The sequence below is a fragment of the Zonotrichia albicollis genome, chromosome 1, assembly GCF_047830755.1.
Source record: "Zonotrichia albicollis isolate bZonAlb1 chromosome 1, bZonAlb1.hap1, whole genome shotgun sequence".
Lineage (NCBI taxonomy): Eukaryota > Metazoa > Chordata > Aves > Passeriformes > Passerellidae > Zonotrichia > Zonotrichia albicollis.
Window position 1 is genome coordinate 118,248,962 of NC_133819.1, and position 21,369 is coordinate 118,270,330.

Below are 21,369 nucleotides of genomic sequence, written 5' to 3' on the forward strand. Positions count from 1 at the left end.
TCCACCTCCCCACTACCTGAATTTCCCAATCCGATACATTCTCCCAAATCACCAACTGCCCAGCCTGACACCACACTTTAGTATACTCAAACTTCAGTTCATGAAGAGGAGAGGAGTCCTTCTTGTTCCATAGGCTTCCCCTGGAAACACGCTGAAACCTTGTGTACTTCCATGTCACTCGGCACCGCCCGGAAAAGTCCTTTTGCCGCTTGTGACATCTTCCTTCCATGCCCAGTGCTCTCACCACCGTGCATGGACCAGAGCTGCTTTTAGGGTTGTCTTTTAAGGATGCCTTGTCTCACTCCAAAAAGGCACAGTCTCTGCTTTGGGACATCTGTCCCCCCCATATTTTTCCAACCCCCTGGGGCCGAGGGGTCCTCACGATGAACCCTCCTGGTTCTGAGCCACTGCTTCCCCCCAAGTGCAGTCTCTGTGTCACAGGAACAAATTGAGTCCATGGCCACAAGAAAAGTCCAGCCAAAAGGCCACTCCAAATCATCTCTCCCCATTCAATCATCTCCACGTTCTTCGGGCCAGGTCCTTGTCTCATCTCATCTCCTATCTCCCTTCTTATTCAGCTTCGAGGAGGATTAGCATTTTTGCAAGGCCCCAGTCATGAAAGAAAGGGGTTAAAACTTTCAGTCTCTGTCTGTCCCGGAGCTGCGGCACTCCCACACATGCTGCCGCTCCGGCCGGGCACTCTTCCCCCCCCCCCTTCTCCTCCTGGGCCGGCTGCTATCACATTCGGTGTCGCCGGCTCTCCTCTCTCCCTCCTGGGGGGGGGGATGGCTGCCCGAGGGCTGACTCCCTGGGCTCTTCCACCCTTCCATCCTCGAGGGCCTTCTCACCCCCCATCTCTGTCCAGGCCCCAGGCCTACAGCATGGCAGCCCCTCCCCCGCCCAGCAGCAGCGGCTGGACAGGGGAGGGTGATCTGACCTCTTCACCTCGACGTCCCAAGAGAGCTTCCCAGGGCCGAAGCTCTGCTTTTTAACCCCTGTGTATTCTCGGAGGTGTGTCCAAACCCCACTGGCTACACCAGGTGTCAGTATCAAACTCCGAACATCCATTGGTTTGACCACAGCATCCCAGAATTCCCACTTCTTCCTGGTCAAACCACCACAAAATGTCAGATTATTTAATCATTCCAAACTCATGACAATGAAGACACCTTTGAAAATACACTGCCTTAATATTGCAGGTGTTTCCTCAAAGTCTGATACCACAAAGTATGAAAAGAAATATCAGGTTTATGGAAAGCGAAGGGAGACAACCCATCCTTTGATCAGCATCAAACTCTGATTTATTGATTCACCAGGCATATTTTATAACAGTGTTAATTAAGCTCATACATATTGCAAAATCTGAGCTCATCATAGGTCACAGATTAAACACCAACCCCTCCTTTTGTTTTCAATATCTGTGGTTTGTTATTGAAACCAAGATTTGTGCTCTCACCCTGATATGAAAGATTCTCAAGGCCTCCATGTTTGTCACTTTTGCTTTCCCATACTTTATCCAAGGACAAGGTATTTACTTGTTATTGAAGACAGGCTTGAGAACTCTTGCTGTTTACAGAAACATGCCTGGGAAACAGGCTTGAGAATTAGCTGCTTACAGCTGCCTTTTACTTCTCCATCAGCTGTATATTTTCATGGCCTTTTTTCCTTCAAGCCATGTCTAAGCAAGGTTCTCCAACACAGGTTCTTTAGGAGACGGCATGCATCTTGCAGCAACAGTTTGCAGTATGTTTAAAATGCAAAGTCTGCCACCTCTCCAGCCCCCTGGCTCACCATTGAAACCCACCTGATGATGGAGTCCTGCCTACTGCATTTGTCAGCATGTCTGGAGTCACACCACGATGCTGAACAGCACGGCAAAAACTCATGGCTCAAATCTTCCCTCCTGTTTTGTTGTCAGTCCCACCAAAACATACTTGACTTGTATTATCTACTACAAAATAAGCAAAGGCTGAAGCAGAGCTTAAAATGTAAAATAAGATGGAAAGTAGAATTAGACAGACAAGTTCCCAATTCTGCCTGTTTGAAACAGAGCCTTGCGGCTAGATCAATTCAGAACTTTGCTGTTTTGACAAACAAATCTGTAACCTGAAGTCATTGGAGCTGGGACTGTACTTTGGAGCTACAGCTTCCACTGACATTAAAATCTTGTCATAAAGCCAAGACACCCATCAGGCAGCGAAAAAAAGTCATACACAGCAAATTTCACTGCTTCATGTTATATTCAGGTCCTGTTCGAAATAGAGAAAGCACTGTCCATACTTCTGTGTGTAAAATGAGCAAGTGCTAGGTATTAAAATTTTATTCAGCTACCTGGCTTCTAAAATACTCAAGTACAGGAGAAGATATTTTCTTACAAACACTTAGAGAATAAACATATGATTGAACAGATAGAAATTAAAAAGAATTTAGATGTTACCATGTTTTAATTGGGGGAGGTGAAAAATTATGGTGTAGCTATTTTTAACCCAGCACAATTCTGTAGATATTGGTTTGAGGAGCTCAAACCTCATGACTGTACACTTAGAGGACACCCAGAGATGGGCACATATTAATATCCACCCCTCATCTTGCAGTTTTCCACAGCTGTGGATCATAAGTACTCTCTGATGTCTCAGGACAGAAATATCAGGTTCACCTAGGCCATCCTCAGGATGTAATGTTGTAGAGACCCTCAGAGGACCAGGTTCTACAAAGGTTAGCAACCAGCTGCTTCAGGGAGGTTATGAGCAGTGATGGGACAGTAACCTCTGCTGCTTTTTCAGAAATGCCTGTTTTCTCATGTTGAACCTCACTTCACAGTAGATTTTCCCAGGATTGAGCAGAGGCAAGACTTTTCATTTTGTCTCTAGATATACACAGAATTGCTGAGCGCAGGCAGGTGCTGTTTTCTTCAGCTTCCAGCTGGTGTGGATAGCTTTGTATTTTGCTAGAATGATCAGGCATGTCTGTGGTATGTGCTATTTATTTAGAAGAATGCTTTATAAAGCAGTGGAGGCAATGAAGCTTTTGACCTACAGCTCTGAAAACACACGTGAAGTCAATCAAATGAAACACAGAATGCAGACTGAAATATATCATCATGGATTTTGTTTCAACAAACTTAGCTGAGCCAGAAGAGGACTATTAGAGACAGGAAGTGTGAAGGGATGACAACAAGGGATGGGGGGGAAGGCACCAAAAAGGCACGTGAACATTAGCGTCAGGTCCTTGTTTGCAGTCTGAAACTTATGACAAGCTTCGGAGAACAGGAGAAACAAATACTCCTAATCTACTAGAGAGGAGTTTTCTTGGAGGACTAGGAAAAGGCAGCAAAAATCAGAGAAATTAAACATGTGTTCCACCAGCCTGCCCCTCTGCCTCCATCTGGTCTACATTACACTGCCAGCTCAAAGAGGGAGGGTCAGAGGGAAAATGAAGGACTGTGCAACATGCAAGTGTATGCATCCATGAGCACAGGACAAATCCAATCACACAGGGAAGAGCTAGCCCTATGAATTTAGCCACACAGAGCCATAATTTGGATTGCATCCTGGAGAGGAATTGGATCTGCCACAGGGAGCTGAGAACTGCAGGCCTGTAAACACCAGTGTTGTGCATATCCTTGGTTGCCACTGGTGTTAAACATGGCTGATACTCCTATTGTAAAGAGTCTATGCATGCTTGAAACTGTCTTTTGGGGTACCTGATTCCATAATGTTTTAACTGCAGTTGTGCTTTATTGTTACTGCAATTGCTGGTACTACTATCTTTATACTTCTGTAGGATGCTCGATTATTTGTCTCATGATGCTTTTTACAATTGTCAGATTAAACTATGAAAACAACATCTAAATGTTTCTTTGAAGAGTGCAAAAACAGGATTAAAAATGAAAACCTCTTTACTAGAATAAAAGAAACCCTGCAGAGATATGATGTGACAGGATGACTAAACCAAATATCCTTTCTTGAAGTGTCCTCTTTCCACAAGCAGATGGTTTGCTGTTATGATCAGAGGATCTGAAGCCAGAGAAATTATCCTGTTGTGAAAATGCCATTGGGGAGAATACATTTACTGCCTCCTTCTTATATTCTTTTCCTTGCTTTTAATTCCTATGGATGTGGTTTCTGTAAGCAGTTGTGGGAGACCTTATCCTGTCCCCTGCAAGGGAAGAGGCTATTCCTGCTACTTTTAAAGGAAATACAAAGACAGTGCTCTTTCACATTTCCACTCCAAATTGTGAGCACAGCAACAGAGGGGGCTATAAACCAATTATTTCTGGATTGGTGAAAGTAGGAAAGGAACCAGTAATCATTTATTGTCATGTGTCTACTTCAAGGTCCTACTGCAAGTTTGCTCTTTTCCCCCAACTCCCCTTTCTTGCCACGCCATCAGTGATTTCTAATGTAATTCAGCATCCCAAAGACCATCAGCTATCCAGGTCCAATTAACTCCTAAGGTGTGCTGTAGCCTCACACGGAGCTTTGGATCTCTCATTTTAACATCCATGCTGTCATTTCTGCCGCAGCCAGGTTCCTCATTCCTGCTGTCCCAGGTCCTTGAGCTCAGCTGTCTCAGATGAGGAAACCCATTCCTCCTCTGCTTGTGTCCATCTGGTGCAGCAGTGTCACTCGCACCCAGGACAAGTTCACTGCACATTGCGATGACTGCTTCCCACCTTTAGCACATTCCTCAAACCATACTGGACTTGCTGCTTTGCTCTGTCTGTCTCAAGATACCTGTGAGACCAAAGTGACTCTGACAGCTGCCTGACAAGCACAGGCATCTTGTCTTCAGAGTTCATGTGACCTCCAGTGCATCATTGGTGCCACGGTAATTTCACATTAAATTCAGACTGGGTTGTGACCTACCCTTCCTCCGTGTGTCTTAGAAGCTCTTGAGCTGCTGCTGCAGGCGGCTTGATAGGTGCAAATTTCCTTATGGCTCCCTCATGTGTGGAGCCTGCTGGGGGAGACATTCCCAGGGAGTTCCACTGGAATATACCTTTACACTTAACATCCTAATTTGTTTAGTTTATGTCAGCATTTCTGAGTTACTTGAGGCCTCCAGATGGGATTTTTTTACACTTTCCCCCCATCATTTGTGTGTAACTTAGTACTGTTACACTGTCAAATATTTTGTATTTCCAAGAAAAAGCCTTGTGGCTCCAAGTGCAACCCAATGGCATTCCAAGGAAATAATTTCATGAAGAGATTATGATCATGCATATATGGCTGCCTCAGTTTCATAAGGTCACCTCCCAGAGTGTTACTGCTTTTTCAGTTTCTCATTAGAGACATTGTGATAGATGCCATTTTCAAGTCAATCGTATGCAAATGAAATATGTCAATGTTTTGCTTGCTTTCTGCATGATCTGTAAGCACAATGCATTCACTTGCTCTTCTTCATTATACTTTCCTCCCTAGAGCAATAGGCTTCTCTTATTGTAGCCCAAATTATGGCAAGAGAAACTTTCTTGGGTAGATGAGCTGTAGACCATCTTGACCCTATCATCTCTATTTCATACTCTGTTGAGAGCTCCTTTATTTCCCCAAAGCATCCTTAGGTTCCTTTTTAGTTGATGCCAACAATTGTCTGTCCATTGCACGAATTCAGTCTCTGAGATCCAGAACTAGCGTCTTTTTAGCTCAATAATAAGCATTTTCTTTTACTTCTGGTACAATTAGAAATTTTCACTTTTCCATAAATTTTAATATAATTCCTTATCTGAGCACTCACTGGCACAAATTTGTTATGTTATAAAAGTTAACCTCTATATGACCAGAGTTTCACTCCTACCAAAAGTGAATTTTCTTTGCAAATACTGGTATCTCTGGTGCACCTAAATATTGAGGAAAATCCATTGTGTTCTGTGAACCTTCAGGTGGACAGGGAAGGGGAGGGAAAGGCACTGATCTCTTCTCTGTGGTAACCAGTGACAAGATCCAAGGGAATGGCCTGTAGGTGTGTCCAGGGACGTTGAGGCTGGATATAAGGAAAAGGTTTTTCAACCAGGGGATGGTTGGGCACTGGAACAGTCTCCCCAGGAAAGTGGTCACAGCCCCAAGCCTGACAGAGTTCAAGAAGCATTTGGACAGTGCTCTCAGTCCCCCTCCCTGGTGTGACTCTTGGGGATGGTGCTGTGCAGGGCTGGGAGTTGGAATTTGATGATCCTTGTGGGTCCTTTCCAACTCAACATATTCCATGATTCTATGATGCTGTGCTGATTTCCTTGGCTGCCATGTGGAAGAAGGGTGTTTCTTCCTCTACAGATCTCTGCTGATGCTTTTAAATGCCTGTGAGGTGCTGTGATCCTTTTACAAACTGCAGATATTATCTTGTGTGAATTGTTTGTCCACCCTGTGTTTCTCCATCATGGGATTGTGGATTCCCACACTGCACAATGCTGGTGTTAGGCTTTCCTGCCTCAGTCTCATTTGCAGAAAAATTGTGGGTGTATTTTCATGTTCACAACATCAAAGCAGCATTTAACCTTCTCAAATTTCAGGCAGGTCCTTCAAATGCTTTCTTCTAAGTATATTCTGGGTATTTCAGTATGCATTTCTTTGACTAATTTTTCCCAGAATCTGTGATTTTTTCACAAACTGAATTCCAAAATTTTTTAGACTTTTTTACCTTTCTATAAATCACAGCCAGATTTTTATTTTTACTTTTTACTTTTACTTTAGGGTTAGGGTTTTTTTTTTATTTTTACTTTTTATTTGTTTGAAAACAAACATCTCACATGTTTCCCTTTATCTTGACTGTAATGCTTAAATCACTTTTATAATCTTTTATAATAAACCTTCTTTTCCCAAAATAATTTCACCAATCAAGTTGCTTCACAACTTCTCTGTCAGAAAATGAGCTACCTTAACACTGGCACTTCTGGCTGAAGTACTGGGCAAACTACTTTGACTACCTTCTGTGGTCTGGAAGAGTTTTGATTTTGACAAATTGTTTAACTACTCTGTTTTTCTGTTAGAATATTTTCTTGCTGTTTATTATTGAGAAAATAATTTGTTCAATAATCATCTTGAGTGAAGAATTTGCTGCATGCAGAGGTGGATTTCACGCTGAGCAGACTTTTGTAGTCTGAACTCATTCACAACTCAGTCAGTTCAAATAGCAGAACCTATTTAAGAGATCTCTCAGGCTGTACAACACAGTCCATCTAAGATGCAACTGAAAAACTCAAACAACACAGAACCTAGAGGAGACAATTTGGGGGGAAAAAAAAGCTTGTTAACTTTTATTCGTAAAATTTTGAAGCTGATGGTATCAAATACCAAAAAAATGGTGAACGGATCTTCCCAAACAGATCCTGACAGAAGTTGGGAAATATATTAATTTCACCTCTGCATTGTAAGTCTGTTGTCAGTGGACCTTATCTTCAATTTTTGTGCAAAGATGTACTGTACATGCACATTACAGTATACACATGATAAAAGTGTGTCATTGCCAAAATTAAAAAAAAAAGCAAAAACAAAAACAAAGCACCCAGATGAAGCATCTGCAAAGCATCCAGTAATACTATTAGCTTCTCACTAACACTTGCAGACAAACATTGGCCTTGATTGTAATCTCCAAATGTTTTTCAAATTTCTGGATATTCAGACAAAATATTTTACTTCCTTCCAGAAATAACCTGGCACTACTGGAGAGCTGTCCAGTGAGCAGCATAATGAACACTATTTACTAAGCTCGGGTACTTTTCTGTGCCAGTTATAGATTTCAGTAATGGGGAGGTTTTAATTGAGTTGATGGACATAAGTGGGATTAATATGCATTGCACATGTGCAACACTCTGTAGCAGGTAATGGGGAATGCAGCTTTTCTGATAACTTCACCTGGCACATTCCTAATAACAAGGAAATCCTTCATTCTTGGAACAACAGTTCAATGCAGCGAGTTTGTGGTATAGATTTTCTTCTGGTCTGAACAGGTTATCTTCTTTTGTTTATTGCTGTCTTTATGCTCATAATATGGGTTTTGCAGCAAAGCAGATAATAAATAAGCCTTACCTTCCTGCCCATTTCTATAATAAATTCTGTGGCATATTATAAAGATGATAAAAGCTTCAGCTTTAAATGGAAGCTGTAACCTGAAGCCCTGAGTAACCAGTGATCAGTCAACAGTAAGTGTGGAACATGACAGGGCAGGAACAGTCTGACAACTTGACATGCACATGTACCTTAACATCTGAAATACCACAGAATCATGGGGTAAGTAAGTTTGGAAGATCAGATCCCACTCATAGCTTAAAGCAGGGCAAACTTTGAAATTAGAACTAAGCACTACCACTCCAAACAAAATCTCTGCTATTTACTAGAGGGACAATACATGCCATTGTGCCAAAAATCTTGCAATGACACCAAGTAATTTGCAAATTTGCACTGGCACCCTGTGTTCAGAATTTAATAAGGAGGGCTTGCTGCTGCCTACAATTACGTGAGAAGAGTTCTTGATGGGAAGCCTTCAAAGAAGAAGGTAGAGACAGGCTGTCCAGTACCTACCTAGCAAATTTAATGACCTCCAGTGATATGAGAAAGGATACTCCAGTCTCTGCATGGGAAAAAACAAATTCATTTAAGATTTCATGTAGCAGTACTTAATATGTGACTTTAACCGGATGTGAAAAGAAAGAGGAGAATGAAAATTTGTGTGGCTTTTTAATCTGAGGTGGCTGAGGAATGGGGTCACACTTTCCTGTGAAAGGCAATTTTAGAAAATTCAGATGAACTTTTTCCCTGCTCTTGGCCCTGAAAAAAATAATCAGAGCAAATTTTTGAGGAGTAGAACCAGAGTGTGAAGGAATCATGAGCTTGCATGATGCTGTGGTGCCGGAAACACAATTTAGAATAACTTTTTGGAGAAGGCAGGTCAAGCACTACTCAGGCAGTAATCTTTGCTGGTAACTCTCAGAACCTCTTCTGTTAGGGTCTGTAGTGGGAGCAGATGACATACAGGATGCCAAAGGGCTGAACAGTGACCTGTTACAACGTCCACAGTTTGATATCCATGCATGGCTAATGATACTGGAAAGACTGAGGAAATGCACTTGTTAATGCTCTGCTTTTCTTGCACCTACATAGACATCAGAAATTTTTTGCAACTACGCAGACATCACCATTTTTCTACTGCTCTCTTTTAAAGCTGGTTTGAAGTCAGAGTTAAGGTGGCAGTAATGCCAGGTAGTGGGGAATAAAAAGTGTGAACTGAAGGGAGGATGTGTTGTGGAAATGAAAGAGCCGTTGCAGAGAGTATAAGCATGTATTTTGTGTAGCAAAGAGTACAAAGTTTAGGTGACATTTAATGCTGCCAAACTGACAAAAGCCCTGATTCTGAGTGATTATGCAATGAGCTGCACTGACTGCTGCCTAACATTGCTTTAGGTGGTGAACACAGCACAAAAAGAACATCCAAATGGCAAAGTCACGCACTTAGGAAAGGAAAAATCTGAGTATCAAAGCGCAGCTTCAGGGGGCCCTGACTACACCAGTGCTTTACCACATCTCTGGGAGAAACCACTGCAGAGAGAGCTCTCCCTCCCACCTGTGGGTTGGGGCTGCAGCCCCCCGCTCTGTTGGGAGAACATACCTGATGAACTCCAAGAAGTTTGACTGATCATAGCTTTTAAGGCAAGAGGCTGTGACTAATTGGCCTATGAAATAGCCTCCACAATTCCTTGACTGAATTTGGATGCACATACACAGATTTGAAAATTCTCTCTGTGTCATTAAATACATGTTTGCCAGGAAAACCTTTTGTGGAAGGTTGGGTCCATGATCCAAAAGCTCTAAGATTTAGATCTCCACCCTCCAATAATCATAGAAATACTTTGAAGTGCAGAAAACAATATTTTTCTCTCTAAGCCCATGGAGAAACTGTCATCCCACCCCCAGCCTTCAACACTGTTCCCATAAAAATATGTCTGGCTCTCTGTTGAAATTTTTGGGCCCAAAATATGTAACTACAGCAAAGTTGAAACAAGTCAGATGATCAGACAATCTTAGCCATTGGTGGTGCTATTAGCAATGCCTGTTTTTATAACCACAGGGGAAAAACATCAGTGAAAAGCATCAGTTCTTTGTACTGCACAGTACAAGGCTCTTCACTAATAAAATGGTCTTCATGACAGGTTTCTTAAATGCATGTTGTTGAAAATGCTGTGAAACTTGAATTGCAGTCTGATATTGTAAAAGTAGCTTTTCTAAAAATATATTTTCCACAATGTATCTTTAAGTCTTTCCACATGTGTTTTTAACATGACTCATATTTTTTATTATCAAAACTTATTCCAAGGACATTAAATTATGGTCAGGTTTCTCTTTACCAAGGCACTGCTCTGTTATTAAAAAAATACAGAGCGAAAGAGATCACAAAAGGGCAGACACAAAGAGATTATGTTTTATTGCAGACCTGACACATTGGTCTGCTTCTGTTAAATCAGTCTGGTGACTATGTGGGACTTTGTGAAATACAAATACACAAAACAATTTTCCCTTCAGCATGAAAGGATAAGACAGCAAAGCAATCTCACTCGGAGACTGGACAAGGACAGAGACTGAATCACACAAAAAATAAGAGGGTGGGTTTTTTCCCCTTAGGCTTCTCTTGGTCTGAAGAATAAGCGGCTGTATATGAGGCAAAGGTGATGCTGCTATCAGGTGTTTATCTGAGGCAGTGTGAGCTGCCTCATATTGCACCCACCAAGGGCTGGGTCTCCCCCAGTGTGCAGGCACTTGGCATTTTGACTCCCTTTAAAACAGAGTAGCTCATGGGGTTTGCTCTCACATGCATACAAACATATTCGCACACTCCTGTTGAAAGAGAATAAAAAATGGAAAATATATCTTCACCCTGGGACACTTATTGCTATGGGACATTTATCAAAGCTGACAGGGAACAAAAAACTTGCTTTAAAAAGGGGTTGTGCAAGTGCTAGATGAAGGGAAACCTTGAATTTTAAAATGAGATTTCCGTCTCAAACAAATTAGAGTAAAATACAAAATTCTTAGTGTAATAAGACAGGTATCTAGCTCTTGTTTAACAGATAGCTCTGAGAAAATGAGTATCAAGAGCCTGTGATACCTACAAGGGCTTGTACGGAGGAGTCAACACAAAGGATTATTTTAACTTACTGCTAGATGCAAAGATATTTACCGGAAAAGGAATAATTTCCATCAAATACTTTGTTTCAGTCTATCAACAATTGACAATAAGAAAATTGTTTGATCATTTTCTTCTGACCGTGCTAGGGTATAATCTCATCACAATGATGGTTTATAATCTCCTTTCCATGCTGCTTTTAAGATGATTCCATGCATTGTTCAAGCCAGGCAAGATCAGACTTCTGTTCAGCAGCAAATAAGTTGCCTAGCACTATAAATAACAAAATCTCCTTTCCTCCATCATCAGCTTTCAATCACAACACAAGTGTAATGTGACTTTAGGAGTTCTGTTTAACACCTTGGTGCTTCCATGGGCAAAGATGAAAAGCTTCTCTGCAAAGTCAATAGGTCTCCTGAGAAGCAATGCAAGTACCACAAGACCTTTTTAATTGCTTTTCTTTGGCTGACTTTAACTAATGCTGTGGGCATATGTCCTCACCATGGCAGTTTGGCCTTCATTGCCCTTTGCTCAGGCACCATTATTTCAATAGAGAGCAAGTGTATATTCATATATATGTGCACATGTGTGTGTGTGTGTATGCATGTGTGTGTGTGTGTATATATATATATATATATATATATATACACATGCAAGTGACAGTGTGAAAAAAAAATAGAATAAAAATAGAATAAATGTTTTACAAAGACTGTGTAGAAAATCTCAGCAAAACAATGCATATCTAAAGAGTCAATCTCTGTATGGGGGTTTTTGTTTAAAATCTCAGTACAGGACAAGAAATAAGGCATAAATGCTGTATATTATGCTTTTCGTGACTGAATTTGCATGCACTCAACTCATTCTTTTCAAGAGCTTTTTAAATGCTGCTGAATTTGTCTCAGTGCCATCTTCTTTGCCCTAACTCCTTCACTCCCTGCGCTTTCAGCTACAGTGTCCTACAGATCTACTGCCCTTCAGGATCAGTCCAAGGTCTGTATATGGAAATAGAAATAGCTAGGAAAGAGCTTCAAATAAGATCAGCTAAAGAAAACAGTGGTGTTCTTTACTATAGTGGTTAAGAGTATTAATTAATTTTGTCTAAAGCTTAACTCTAAGAAATTACTTTTAAAAAAAGCCCTATTCTCGCTATTCTTTTTCAAAAAGTATATATTAAAAATAGAGTGTGTTTTGGGTCAAATTTTCAATGCCAAACTTCCAACCCCAGCGCTCCTGAGTAGTCTTTTTTCCAGGTGCTAGGGAATTAGGATGCTCCCTCATTAAAGATGTCTTAATGCTGGCTGTTACTTTCTTTGGTGGAGGTGCTCATTCTGGTGGTGGGCATATTACTTTAGAATGCCCTGCATTAAATAAATAAAATATAATAAATAAAATCTAAAAAATAAAATGTAATAAAATCTTATTAAAATAAAAGCTAAAATTCTAGCTCAAAATAAGACACCTCCTTATTTACCACACCCCCAAAACTGAGAGCAGCTCACACCCAGAAACGCCCACCAACAGCTCAAGTGGAGATAAAGCACACCACTTTATCTCCTGGTGCCAGGGAGAAAGGACTGGAGGGAGGTCACTTCTCTCAGTAACGCAAATCTTGCCCAGGGACTTTATTGCCACGATGATTTGGAAGGAGCAGCCAAAGCTCAGGGGTCTCACTCAGCCCAGGGCTTGGTGTGTGACACATCCCTGCTGAGCTGTGCTCGCCCAGCAGGTCTCCAGGCCAGGCTTGCTCTGTGCCCAGCACGTTTTGCCATTTCTAATTAAGCCCAAAACTGCTTTCAGCTTTGATGATCTTCCTGCTGCTTTTCCCTTCCCCCACAACTAATTTCAGACGTTCACATTCAGTGAGATACAGGAATAGAAGCAACTCAGCTTGCAGTCGCCCTGCCTTAGGAAAGCTGAATATAAACAGGTTTCTGAGCTACACTTTACACCAGAAATCAGAACACTGAGGACAATGCAGCCTGGTTTGCTGGAGCTGGCCGCAAAGATCATACCAACTTCCTAAACTAACTCTGAAAAATAGCCTCCAGCCAATTCATGTCCCTTCGTAAGCTGCCTGTGACCCAAACTATCCCTGCTTAGCTTCGTGGGTGACTGTCACTCTTCTTGTTCCACCAGAAGCATCCTGATCTGGCCTCACCTAAAATGACCTACTCTAGAGCAATCTGCAGCACCCCAGTTGCACAGATGCATGAGATACTTCCAAATTAGCGTCTCAGTGCTCTGGGTTTTACTTTTTGATCACATTTTGAATTCCTCTCTTCCCTGTGAACCTCCTCAACCAAGCCCCTGAATGAATCTGCTATTTCTGTATTAACGTAATTTATTCATCTATTTTGTTGTTGTTGTTTCTGGAGGGAGCCTTACTCTCTAACTTTAGTGTGTAAAAGAGGGGTACATGCCAAGCAAAAAAGTAGCACCAGGACATGGTGTCAATCCAACAGAGTTACTGCTTCTGGAAAATTTTCTTTTACTAAATTATTCTGAGCTGGTTTAGAAAAGGGTTTCTTGCAAAAAGGTAGTGAAGAAATCCCCCTTTTGCCCCAAGGTTACAACTTATTTTGTTAGACCAGATGACATGACAGCATGATTCTATCAGGACAAATCAAAGTTTACTGAGCAAATCTGTGTTCTATAACCTGATTTATTGGTGCCATCTGCCAATACCCATGAACAGATGCTCTGTAGGACCTCACTAGCGTGCAATAAAGACTGGAAGAAACCCACCGCAAATGACTGAATTTTTAAAGTTACTGAGTATAGCAGGAGAGATAACAAACATTATGTAAAAATGCCTTTGAGAATGTATCCCAGTGTTCATTTTGCAGTTCTGGTTCTCTGACAGAAGTACTTCAGAGCATCTTCATCTACATATGTGGATATGAGATGTAAAAATAAACCAAGAACTCACAATTTCCCGTGATTTTGCTCCAGCCCTTTGCTATTATGTGCTTCAAAGTAAAGAGAGCATTTTGGTGGGAGCAGTTACAGTCACAGCTTACCCAAAATCAATGAATTCTTCACGATTGCAAGAGTTCTTTTTATGGTTATATTCAAGCAGGTCAGAATTGCCATACTGCTATCCCTAATGTCTTTCTTTTTACTGTTTTTCCCCTGCTCTGCAGCTATTTTCAAGCCCCATGTACTCTGAGGGCATGCCAAGGTAGAAGCAAATGATTTGCAATTATTGCCACCGGCAACATTAATTTTGCATTCCCATCTCTTCAAAAACACAGGGGAGCAAAAAGAGATAAGAGAAAGGCAAGAAACTTGTTGGGGTGGAGATTGGAAACGTGCCTGGGATCAGTGGAGGCACTGCAGAAGGTGAGGGAGAGCAGCCCCAGCTCCTGCAGCCCCAGGGAACACCTGCAGAGGTGCAGGAGCAGCCCAGCCCCAGTGTCCTCATGGCCCTGGTCCTGCCAAACTAAGAATCCATCTCTTAGGGGCTGCACTGAAATTAGAAGCTGAAATTGTAGCAATGGAAGGACGCTTTGCCTTCCTGCCTAGCATGCCCTGTTCAACAGCCCACTGTGTCCATACCAAGGGCATCTCATGGAATTCATTCAAACGTGCTCACAAGGATGTTGTTGATGGACACAGCCTATTCAATATCTGACAAAGTTGTAAAATCAGGGAGTAGTGACTTCCAAGCACTGTCACTATTTCAAAGGCTGAATTTGGATCTGAAGCTGAAGGGCTGAAGAGTAGAAATCCTCCATCCCTTATTGTGCCAATTCATTAAAATCACAGACTCATGGAAATTCTCCATAGAGAAACTATCCCTGAACTATTAATAAAATCTTCCTGAACTATTAATACCATCACTGGGAGCTTTAATCCAACTTGGGAACTGATTATGTAAGTGGACAGGCCTGAGGATGCTGCTTTTATCCTCAGTTTACATGACATTTCACTTTAAACAGTTTTGTTTATGACTGATATCTTCCTGAATCTGGGGGCAATTATTTTCTTTCCAGGGGAATTGTATTTGGATTTGTAGTAAACTGTCAAGTATAGTTGATTCACTGGGGTGTGTGCTTGGTTTTCTGATTAGAAAGGGTAAAGGTTATGAAAGCACTTTAAAAATGCTTATTTCTCAAAATTCAGACACTCTGTAACCTAGAAATATGCTGTAATATGGATTTTGAGCTCAGGTCTTTGGTCTATGGTGTCAATTCATGTAGTTTGAAAGGAATGACCTTGAGCATCAGGATGGATTCATTCCTGTTTTTCATATTCCAAAGATGGCTTTGCATTCCAAGCATATTTTGGCGGGAGGAGCTGCTGGAAAATCATGTTGATTTTAACTTCCAGGCAGTTCCAAACAACACCATAGTAAAAGGTTTCTGATGCATACTCATGCCCAAAGTTATAGGTGTTTTCATGGCAAGAACAGGCAGAAAGAAAGAACAATTTTCTCTAATCGACCTCATAGTTTCCAAGCACCCCTCCTAAGCTACTGAATGGAATATTATGTACCAAAGGTTTTTAGTTCCAGGCTCAGTTCAAGAATTTTTCTGCACAGGATGTCTGAGCAGAGACAGAAAATGATGATCCCCATAACATTTTGCTCTGACCTGCAAGCTTGGAGACCCTTCTTCTATCTGAAATGAAAGATGTATTGAAGCCTGCATGTATTGTTGCAGCTCCACTGTGTTCATTCCTTTCTCTTTAGGCATGATAAAGAGGAGAATAATTGAGAACAGCAAAGAAGCAAATATATAAAGCAAAACAAAGACAAATCAGGCAAAAGAATAGGGCCATCAATGGCCCCAGTTTCATTAAATCAACTCAAACTCCGTTTGGACTATTTTCTCTCTCTCAGTTTGCCTATATTGCTCTGGGAAGGTGCCACTGCAACATTGATAGATAGATCCTTATTTTAGATCAATTTAAGTCCCAGTGAAGAAGGCCTGGTCTGACTGGGGAGTGAGCCAGCTGTCCAAGAAGATATCTGAAGTTCTTTCACTGAAGTGTGGATTGCATGAGTGTACAGTGAGGTGGATTGAGAACTGGCTCAAAGGCAGATCCCAGAGGGCCATAATCAGTACCACAGGGTCAAGCTGGGGTCCTGTCACTAGTGGTGTCCCACAAGACTCAGTTTAACTTATTCATCAATGACTCTGATGAAGGGGCAGATGACTCCCCAGCAAGTGCAATAGGGCAAGAAGGAATGGGTAAAAACTGATGCAAGGTAAGTTCCACCTAAACATGTGGAAGAACTTCTTTCCTGTGCTCCACAGTGAGAACTGAACAGATTGCCCAGAGGAGTTGTGGAGTCTCCCTCACTGGAGATAGTCAAGGATCATCTGGACACAGTCCTGTGCCATGTGCTCTGGGATGACCCTGCTTGAGCAGGGAGTTTGGGCCTGATGGCTGTGATCCCTTCCGGCCTGATCCATTCTGTGATTCTGTGATTCCCTGCTATTGCTAAAGAGCAGGTTATCTTGGTTAGGACTGGATTGGATGTATTTATCTGCTCTGTAATTTCATTGCTGAGCAACGTACTAATGTGTCCAGCCTTGTTTTCAGAGAAGACAGTCATGCCCAAAAATAATTAGAACAATCAATGTGTGCTATGTTTCATTTATAGCATTGGAATAAAACCCAGGTACATCCTCAGGATTGGGTATTTTTGACAAGGAATCAGGTTAAGAAAAGTCTCCATGATCCCAGAGTCCATTTCACAGTAGACTCCAAAAAATGTACCTCATTATAAAATACACCTTCCCAAGGAATCACAAGACATGAGAAATCAAAAGAGAATTCCTAAAAGCAAAAGCTCTCCAGCAGAAAATCAATTTCAGCTACTTTCACCTCGCCCCAGGGAAAGCAGCAGAGACACTAAGTGGGGTGTGGGAAATGTCTCATACATCTTCCTGGAACTGCACAAGGCAGACCTCCAGACAGGAGCTTTACTTTCCAAGACAGCTCTGCTCTAATTAGGGACTTCTACAAAATTAGTATGTTGCAGTTCTAAACAGTTCTGGATGATTCCCATATCAAATTTCTTTGGGTTTGGTTTTTTTTTTCCTTTCAAAAAAAGTCTTTGTCCTTGTGCTAATTGACAGGCTTACAAAAGCAGGTGGACTGAGGGATGAAGGTCAAATTGAACTTATTGTGCTTAATAGGGCAAGGAACAAAGTTTAGAAGAAAGTTACACACACACAAAAAAATCTTCTCTTTTTTTTTTTTGTTTGTTTGACTGTCATGCTTCCTTTTCAAGGGTCTTTGTGCACGTTTTGGTGTACCTTCAAAATTAAAAGAAAGCAATTGCCTTTAAATAAAAATGTTATATTAAGGGCTTTCCTATAACACAGATGGTGAGATAGAAGCTAGTTTATAGACTCAACAATCTACATAGGGTGGACATAAAATTAATTTTCTATATAGGAAAGTGCATCCTGCTCCTTTTTTTCTAGAGGCAGACTGCTAGCTTAAACCTCTGGCTGGTTCCTATAATTCTCAGTATTTGGGCCATTCTGAGTATTACTAAAGCTGGTCAACATGTCCTAAAAAATACATGTTCCCCCTTGAAAATGAAGACTGACTTCTGTTTCTCACTAAAAATGATTAATATAATTTGTGCATTCCAGCAGGAAGGCAAAAAACCTTTCTTTTTCAGGTCAGTATAAATCTCTGTGTCTTAAAGTTATTCCCCTGCTTCCATTCTTTCTTCTCTTTACTTTCCTGTGCTTCAGACTCAGATTGGACTTTCTACACTGACATTACCTGCTGCAGTACAGCCTGGGAACAGCTGTGACAACTTACTTCAAAGAGCAAAGGTGTCAGAAACTTCTTCCTCATAGATACAGCTTGTGGGATGGCAGCCAGCTTGAAAAATATAGAATTAATAATAAAGAAATAAACAAATAAAGAAATAAAGGCAAATATGGAACTTTCCAGTTTGTCTTAGGTTTGTTCTTTTTTTTTTAGAATAATCTGTGAAAAGCTCCAAATCTTAAAAGCTTCATTCCCATGTGTGAGGAAGGCAACTGAATTTGTGAATTTTGCATGAGACGGGCATTTTATGGCTCTGGTCTGCTATAAAACACAATTTTAGGTTATCACATGGTAAAAAATCACTTTGGGCTTCACACTTCTGTCAGTCCATGTGTTTTGCTAGCTGGGCTCAGACTCTCTGCAGCAATTTCTCAGCAATTAGTTGAAGCCACTGCAACATGCAGCACTTCAGCACTTTATCTCAGTCAGATCAGTATCCTAAACTCCCATGAAATGCAGTGGAAAAACACTCTTCTTTATTGAAAATGAACACCCCAACAGGACATATGTCATCCCCAAAGAGAATTATAGAACCATAGAATCATAGAATCATTACTGAAGAGAATCATAGGGTTGGAAAGGATCTTGAAAGTCACCTAGTTCCAATCCCTCTGCCATGGCAGGGATGCCGCTCATTAAATCACATTGCTCAGGATCCATTAAACCTGGCCTTGACCACTTTCAGGGATGGAGCATCCACAATTTCTCTGTTCCAGTTCCTCAGCACCCTCTAAGAAAAGAATTGCTTCCTAACATCTAATCTAAACCAGTCTTCTTTTCATTTAAAACCTTGTCCTGTCACTATCTGCCCAGATAAGAAGTCTCTCTCCCTCCTTGCAGCTCCCTAAGGTACTGCAAGGCTGCAATGAGGTCTCCCCAGAGCCTCCCCTTCCCCAGGCTGAACAGCCCCAGCTCCCTCAGCCTGTTTTTGTAGGAAAGGTGCTCTATTCCTCTGATCATCTTTTTGGCCTTCCTCTGGACTCACTCTAACAGGTTGACATCTTTCATGGGCTAAGGACCCCAGGTAGGGTCTCAAAAGCTCAATTCATCATTTACTGGTATTTAAAATGGGATCACTTGTGATGTTACACTGCTTGTTCTCCTGTGTGCTGGCCTGATTACCCCATAGTCCTTCACAGAACATCCAATATGCAGATTTGTAATGATTTCAGATCTACTGACCTGTCTGAGGTGGAAATGTCTTATTTCACTGTATAGCAAAAGAAAAAGATATCACTTAGTGCCTGAGGCTGCTCACAAACATTACCCTAGAATGGTTTTAGATGTCAGCCAGGGCAAGCCACAGCTAGAGAGTGTGGAGAGTCCTCATGATGTGCCCTGGATTGAAGGAGGTTCTGTATGCATACATATTGCTAAATCTGGGGGAAAAATTGACCTTGAAGCAGCAGAGAAGCTCTGCAGAGCAGGTGTATAAGGGGATTTTTTCATATCATCTCACAAATCCACCCTGTATTCTCACCAGCTGTGCTCAATCTCTGATGCTCGGGAGGAAGGCGAGAGAAAGCCCCAGGACACCCTGTGCTAATTGTGGGGGGAAGGAACCTGCCTGAGTCCCAGAGCCAAAGCCCTGAAGGAGGAGACCTGATTATACTCTGCTTTTCCTGCTGAGCTGCAGGGGTTAGGAGCACACACAGGATGAGGACGGCTTCATCAGAATCTCCCTTCACAGCAGAGAGACAGGCTGCTCTCTTCCCCTTGCGAGCGTATTTGCACACAGCCGCAGCGGTCGTCCCATTATTTATGCCACAAAAAAAAAAAAAAAAAAAAAAAAAAAAAAAAAAAAAAAAAAAAATCCTAGGCTCTTCCTTGACTGGCGTTTGTTGGGTAAGCTCGTAGGTGCAAAACACCCTTCGCAATGTGCAATAACCTGTAAAGACCGGCCAGCAGCCACCTCCCGTTGTCCTGGGCGTGGCGGGCTGGCGGAGGATGCTGCGAGATGCTGTGCGAGCGCCGCTCCAGCGGGACGCTCCCTGCATCTCAATGATGCCCGGGCTGTTCGTGCCGAGCCGGGCAGCGGCTCCCGCAGTTTCCATGGTGCTGCCATGGTGCGCTCTCCCCACACCTTCACTTATCAGCATTTCCCACCCATCCTCCTCCCTGTAACACGCTGCTTGCTCACCCCGAAAGGTCAGCCATTGTAATGATGATTTTAGCAGGGGGAGGCAGGGAGGCCGAGGGGTGAAAAGGTGAGCTCTGAGCAGCGCTGTGCGTGGGAACCGGGGGCTTGCCTTGCGCTTTACAATGAGAAATTAGAGAGCTTCCCCTCGTCACCCCCCGCTCACTTCCCAGGCCGGCCGAGTCAGATGCCCTGACGGAGTTAAAAAATGTTCGTGAGAAGTGGCTGGAGACCCGACTTTAAATCTTCAGCATCTCCTCGGCAATTGATGTGCCAGTGTGTGTAGGGGCGAAGGGACTGCCTCTGTCCACAGAGGAAACTGATACAAACGCTTACAGGCATCTTTTTTCTTTCTCCATTTTCCTCCTGCCCCCTCCCAGAGCTCGTTTGCAGATGGAAAGAGACAGATTTTTCCTCCGACTTTCATCCTATTGACTGCCGGAGTAAAGCACTGCATCTCTTAACTGCCTTCCTTTCTTTCTTTCTATAGGACAGCTTTCCTGCACGTTTTGGAGGAGTCCATTTTGTCAATCAGCCCTGGTACATCCATGCCCTGTACACGCTAATCAAACCATTCCTCAAAGACAAGACAAGGAAAAGGGTAACTAGATGGGGGTGAGGGTGGGGAGGAACCTGCAGACCTGGATTTTCCAAGTAGCTGCCTGTTTTCTTTTCTAGTTTTTTGGGGTTTTTTTCCCCTCTCCATTTTCCATGTGGTATAAGAGAATTGCTGCTGTTATTAAAAATTAGAGTTTGGAATGGTCTGGATTGAATCAATAACTCAGCCAGGGACCAGAAATTTGTTATCACTAACAAAGCATGGATACATTTTACTGGGACATGCTCAGGGATAGAGAGAGCTGGCAATGTAGAGGGACTATCAGGCCTGGCTGAAGTTGCTTGCAAGCGAGGGAAAATTCAGTTCAACTCTTTTTGTAGGAGTAAAAAAATTCATATTTCATTCCTTCAGCAGGGTGACTGTTTTCACATGATGGTAATTCACTTGCTTCCACCAAAAGTACCCATGCCTGAAGGCTGTTTGCTCACACTGCACAGGAGGCAGATCCTCTCCACTGAAACCCAAGTGAATTGGGGGTTCTGCAGTCATCCTGGCCATTTGTTCTCTGCAGTCTGTCAAGCAACAGCTAAATAATCCCTCAGGAGACCCCAGAGTCCACCCTGAGGTGGGTCTGACTAGGCAGGAAAAGGGTAGGACCCATCTGAAAGCAAAGAGGGATTAGAGAACCAAGTGTCGCTGAAGCAGCACCGAGTGGTGACACAGCCTGATACCTCCTGGAAGTGTCTGTGCTGGGGTGCAGGGC

At 42.3% G+C, this 21,369-nt stretch overlaps 1 protein-coding gene across 2 annotated transcripts in view; it reads left to right on the forward strand.

Annotated features, from left to right (window-relative positions):
• Positions 1–21,369, forward strand: part of CLVS1 (clavesin 1) — a 103,660-nt gene that overhangs the window by 62,166 nt on the left and 20,125 nt on the right. For both annotated transcript variants that reach the window (XM_074551498.1, XM_074551503.1), the window contains one exon: positions 20,538–20,648. In XM_074551498.1, coding sequence (XP_074407599.1) covers positions 20,538–20,648 — 111 coding nt within the window. The remainder of the gene's footprint in view (positions 1–20,537; positions 20,649–21,369) is intronic.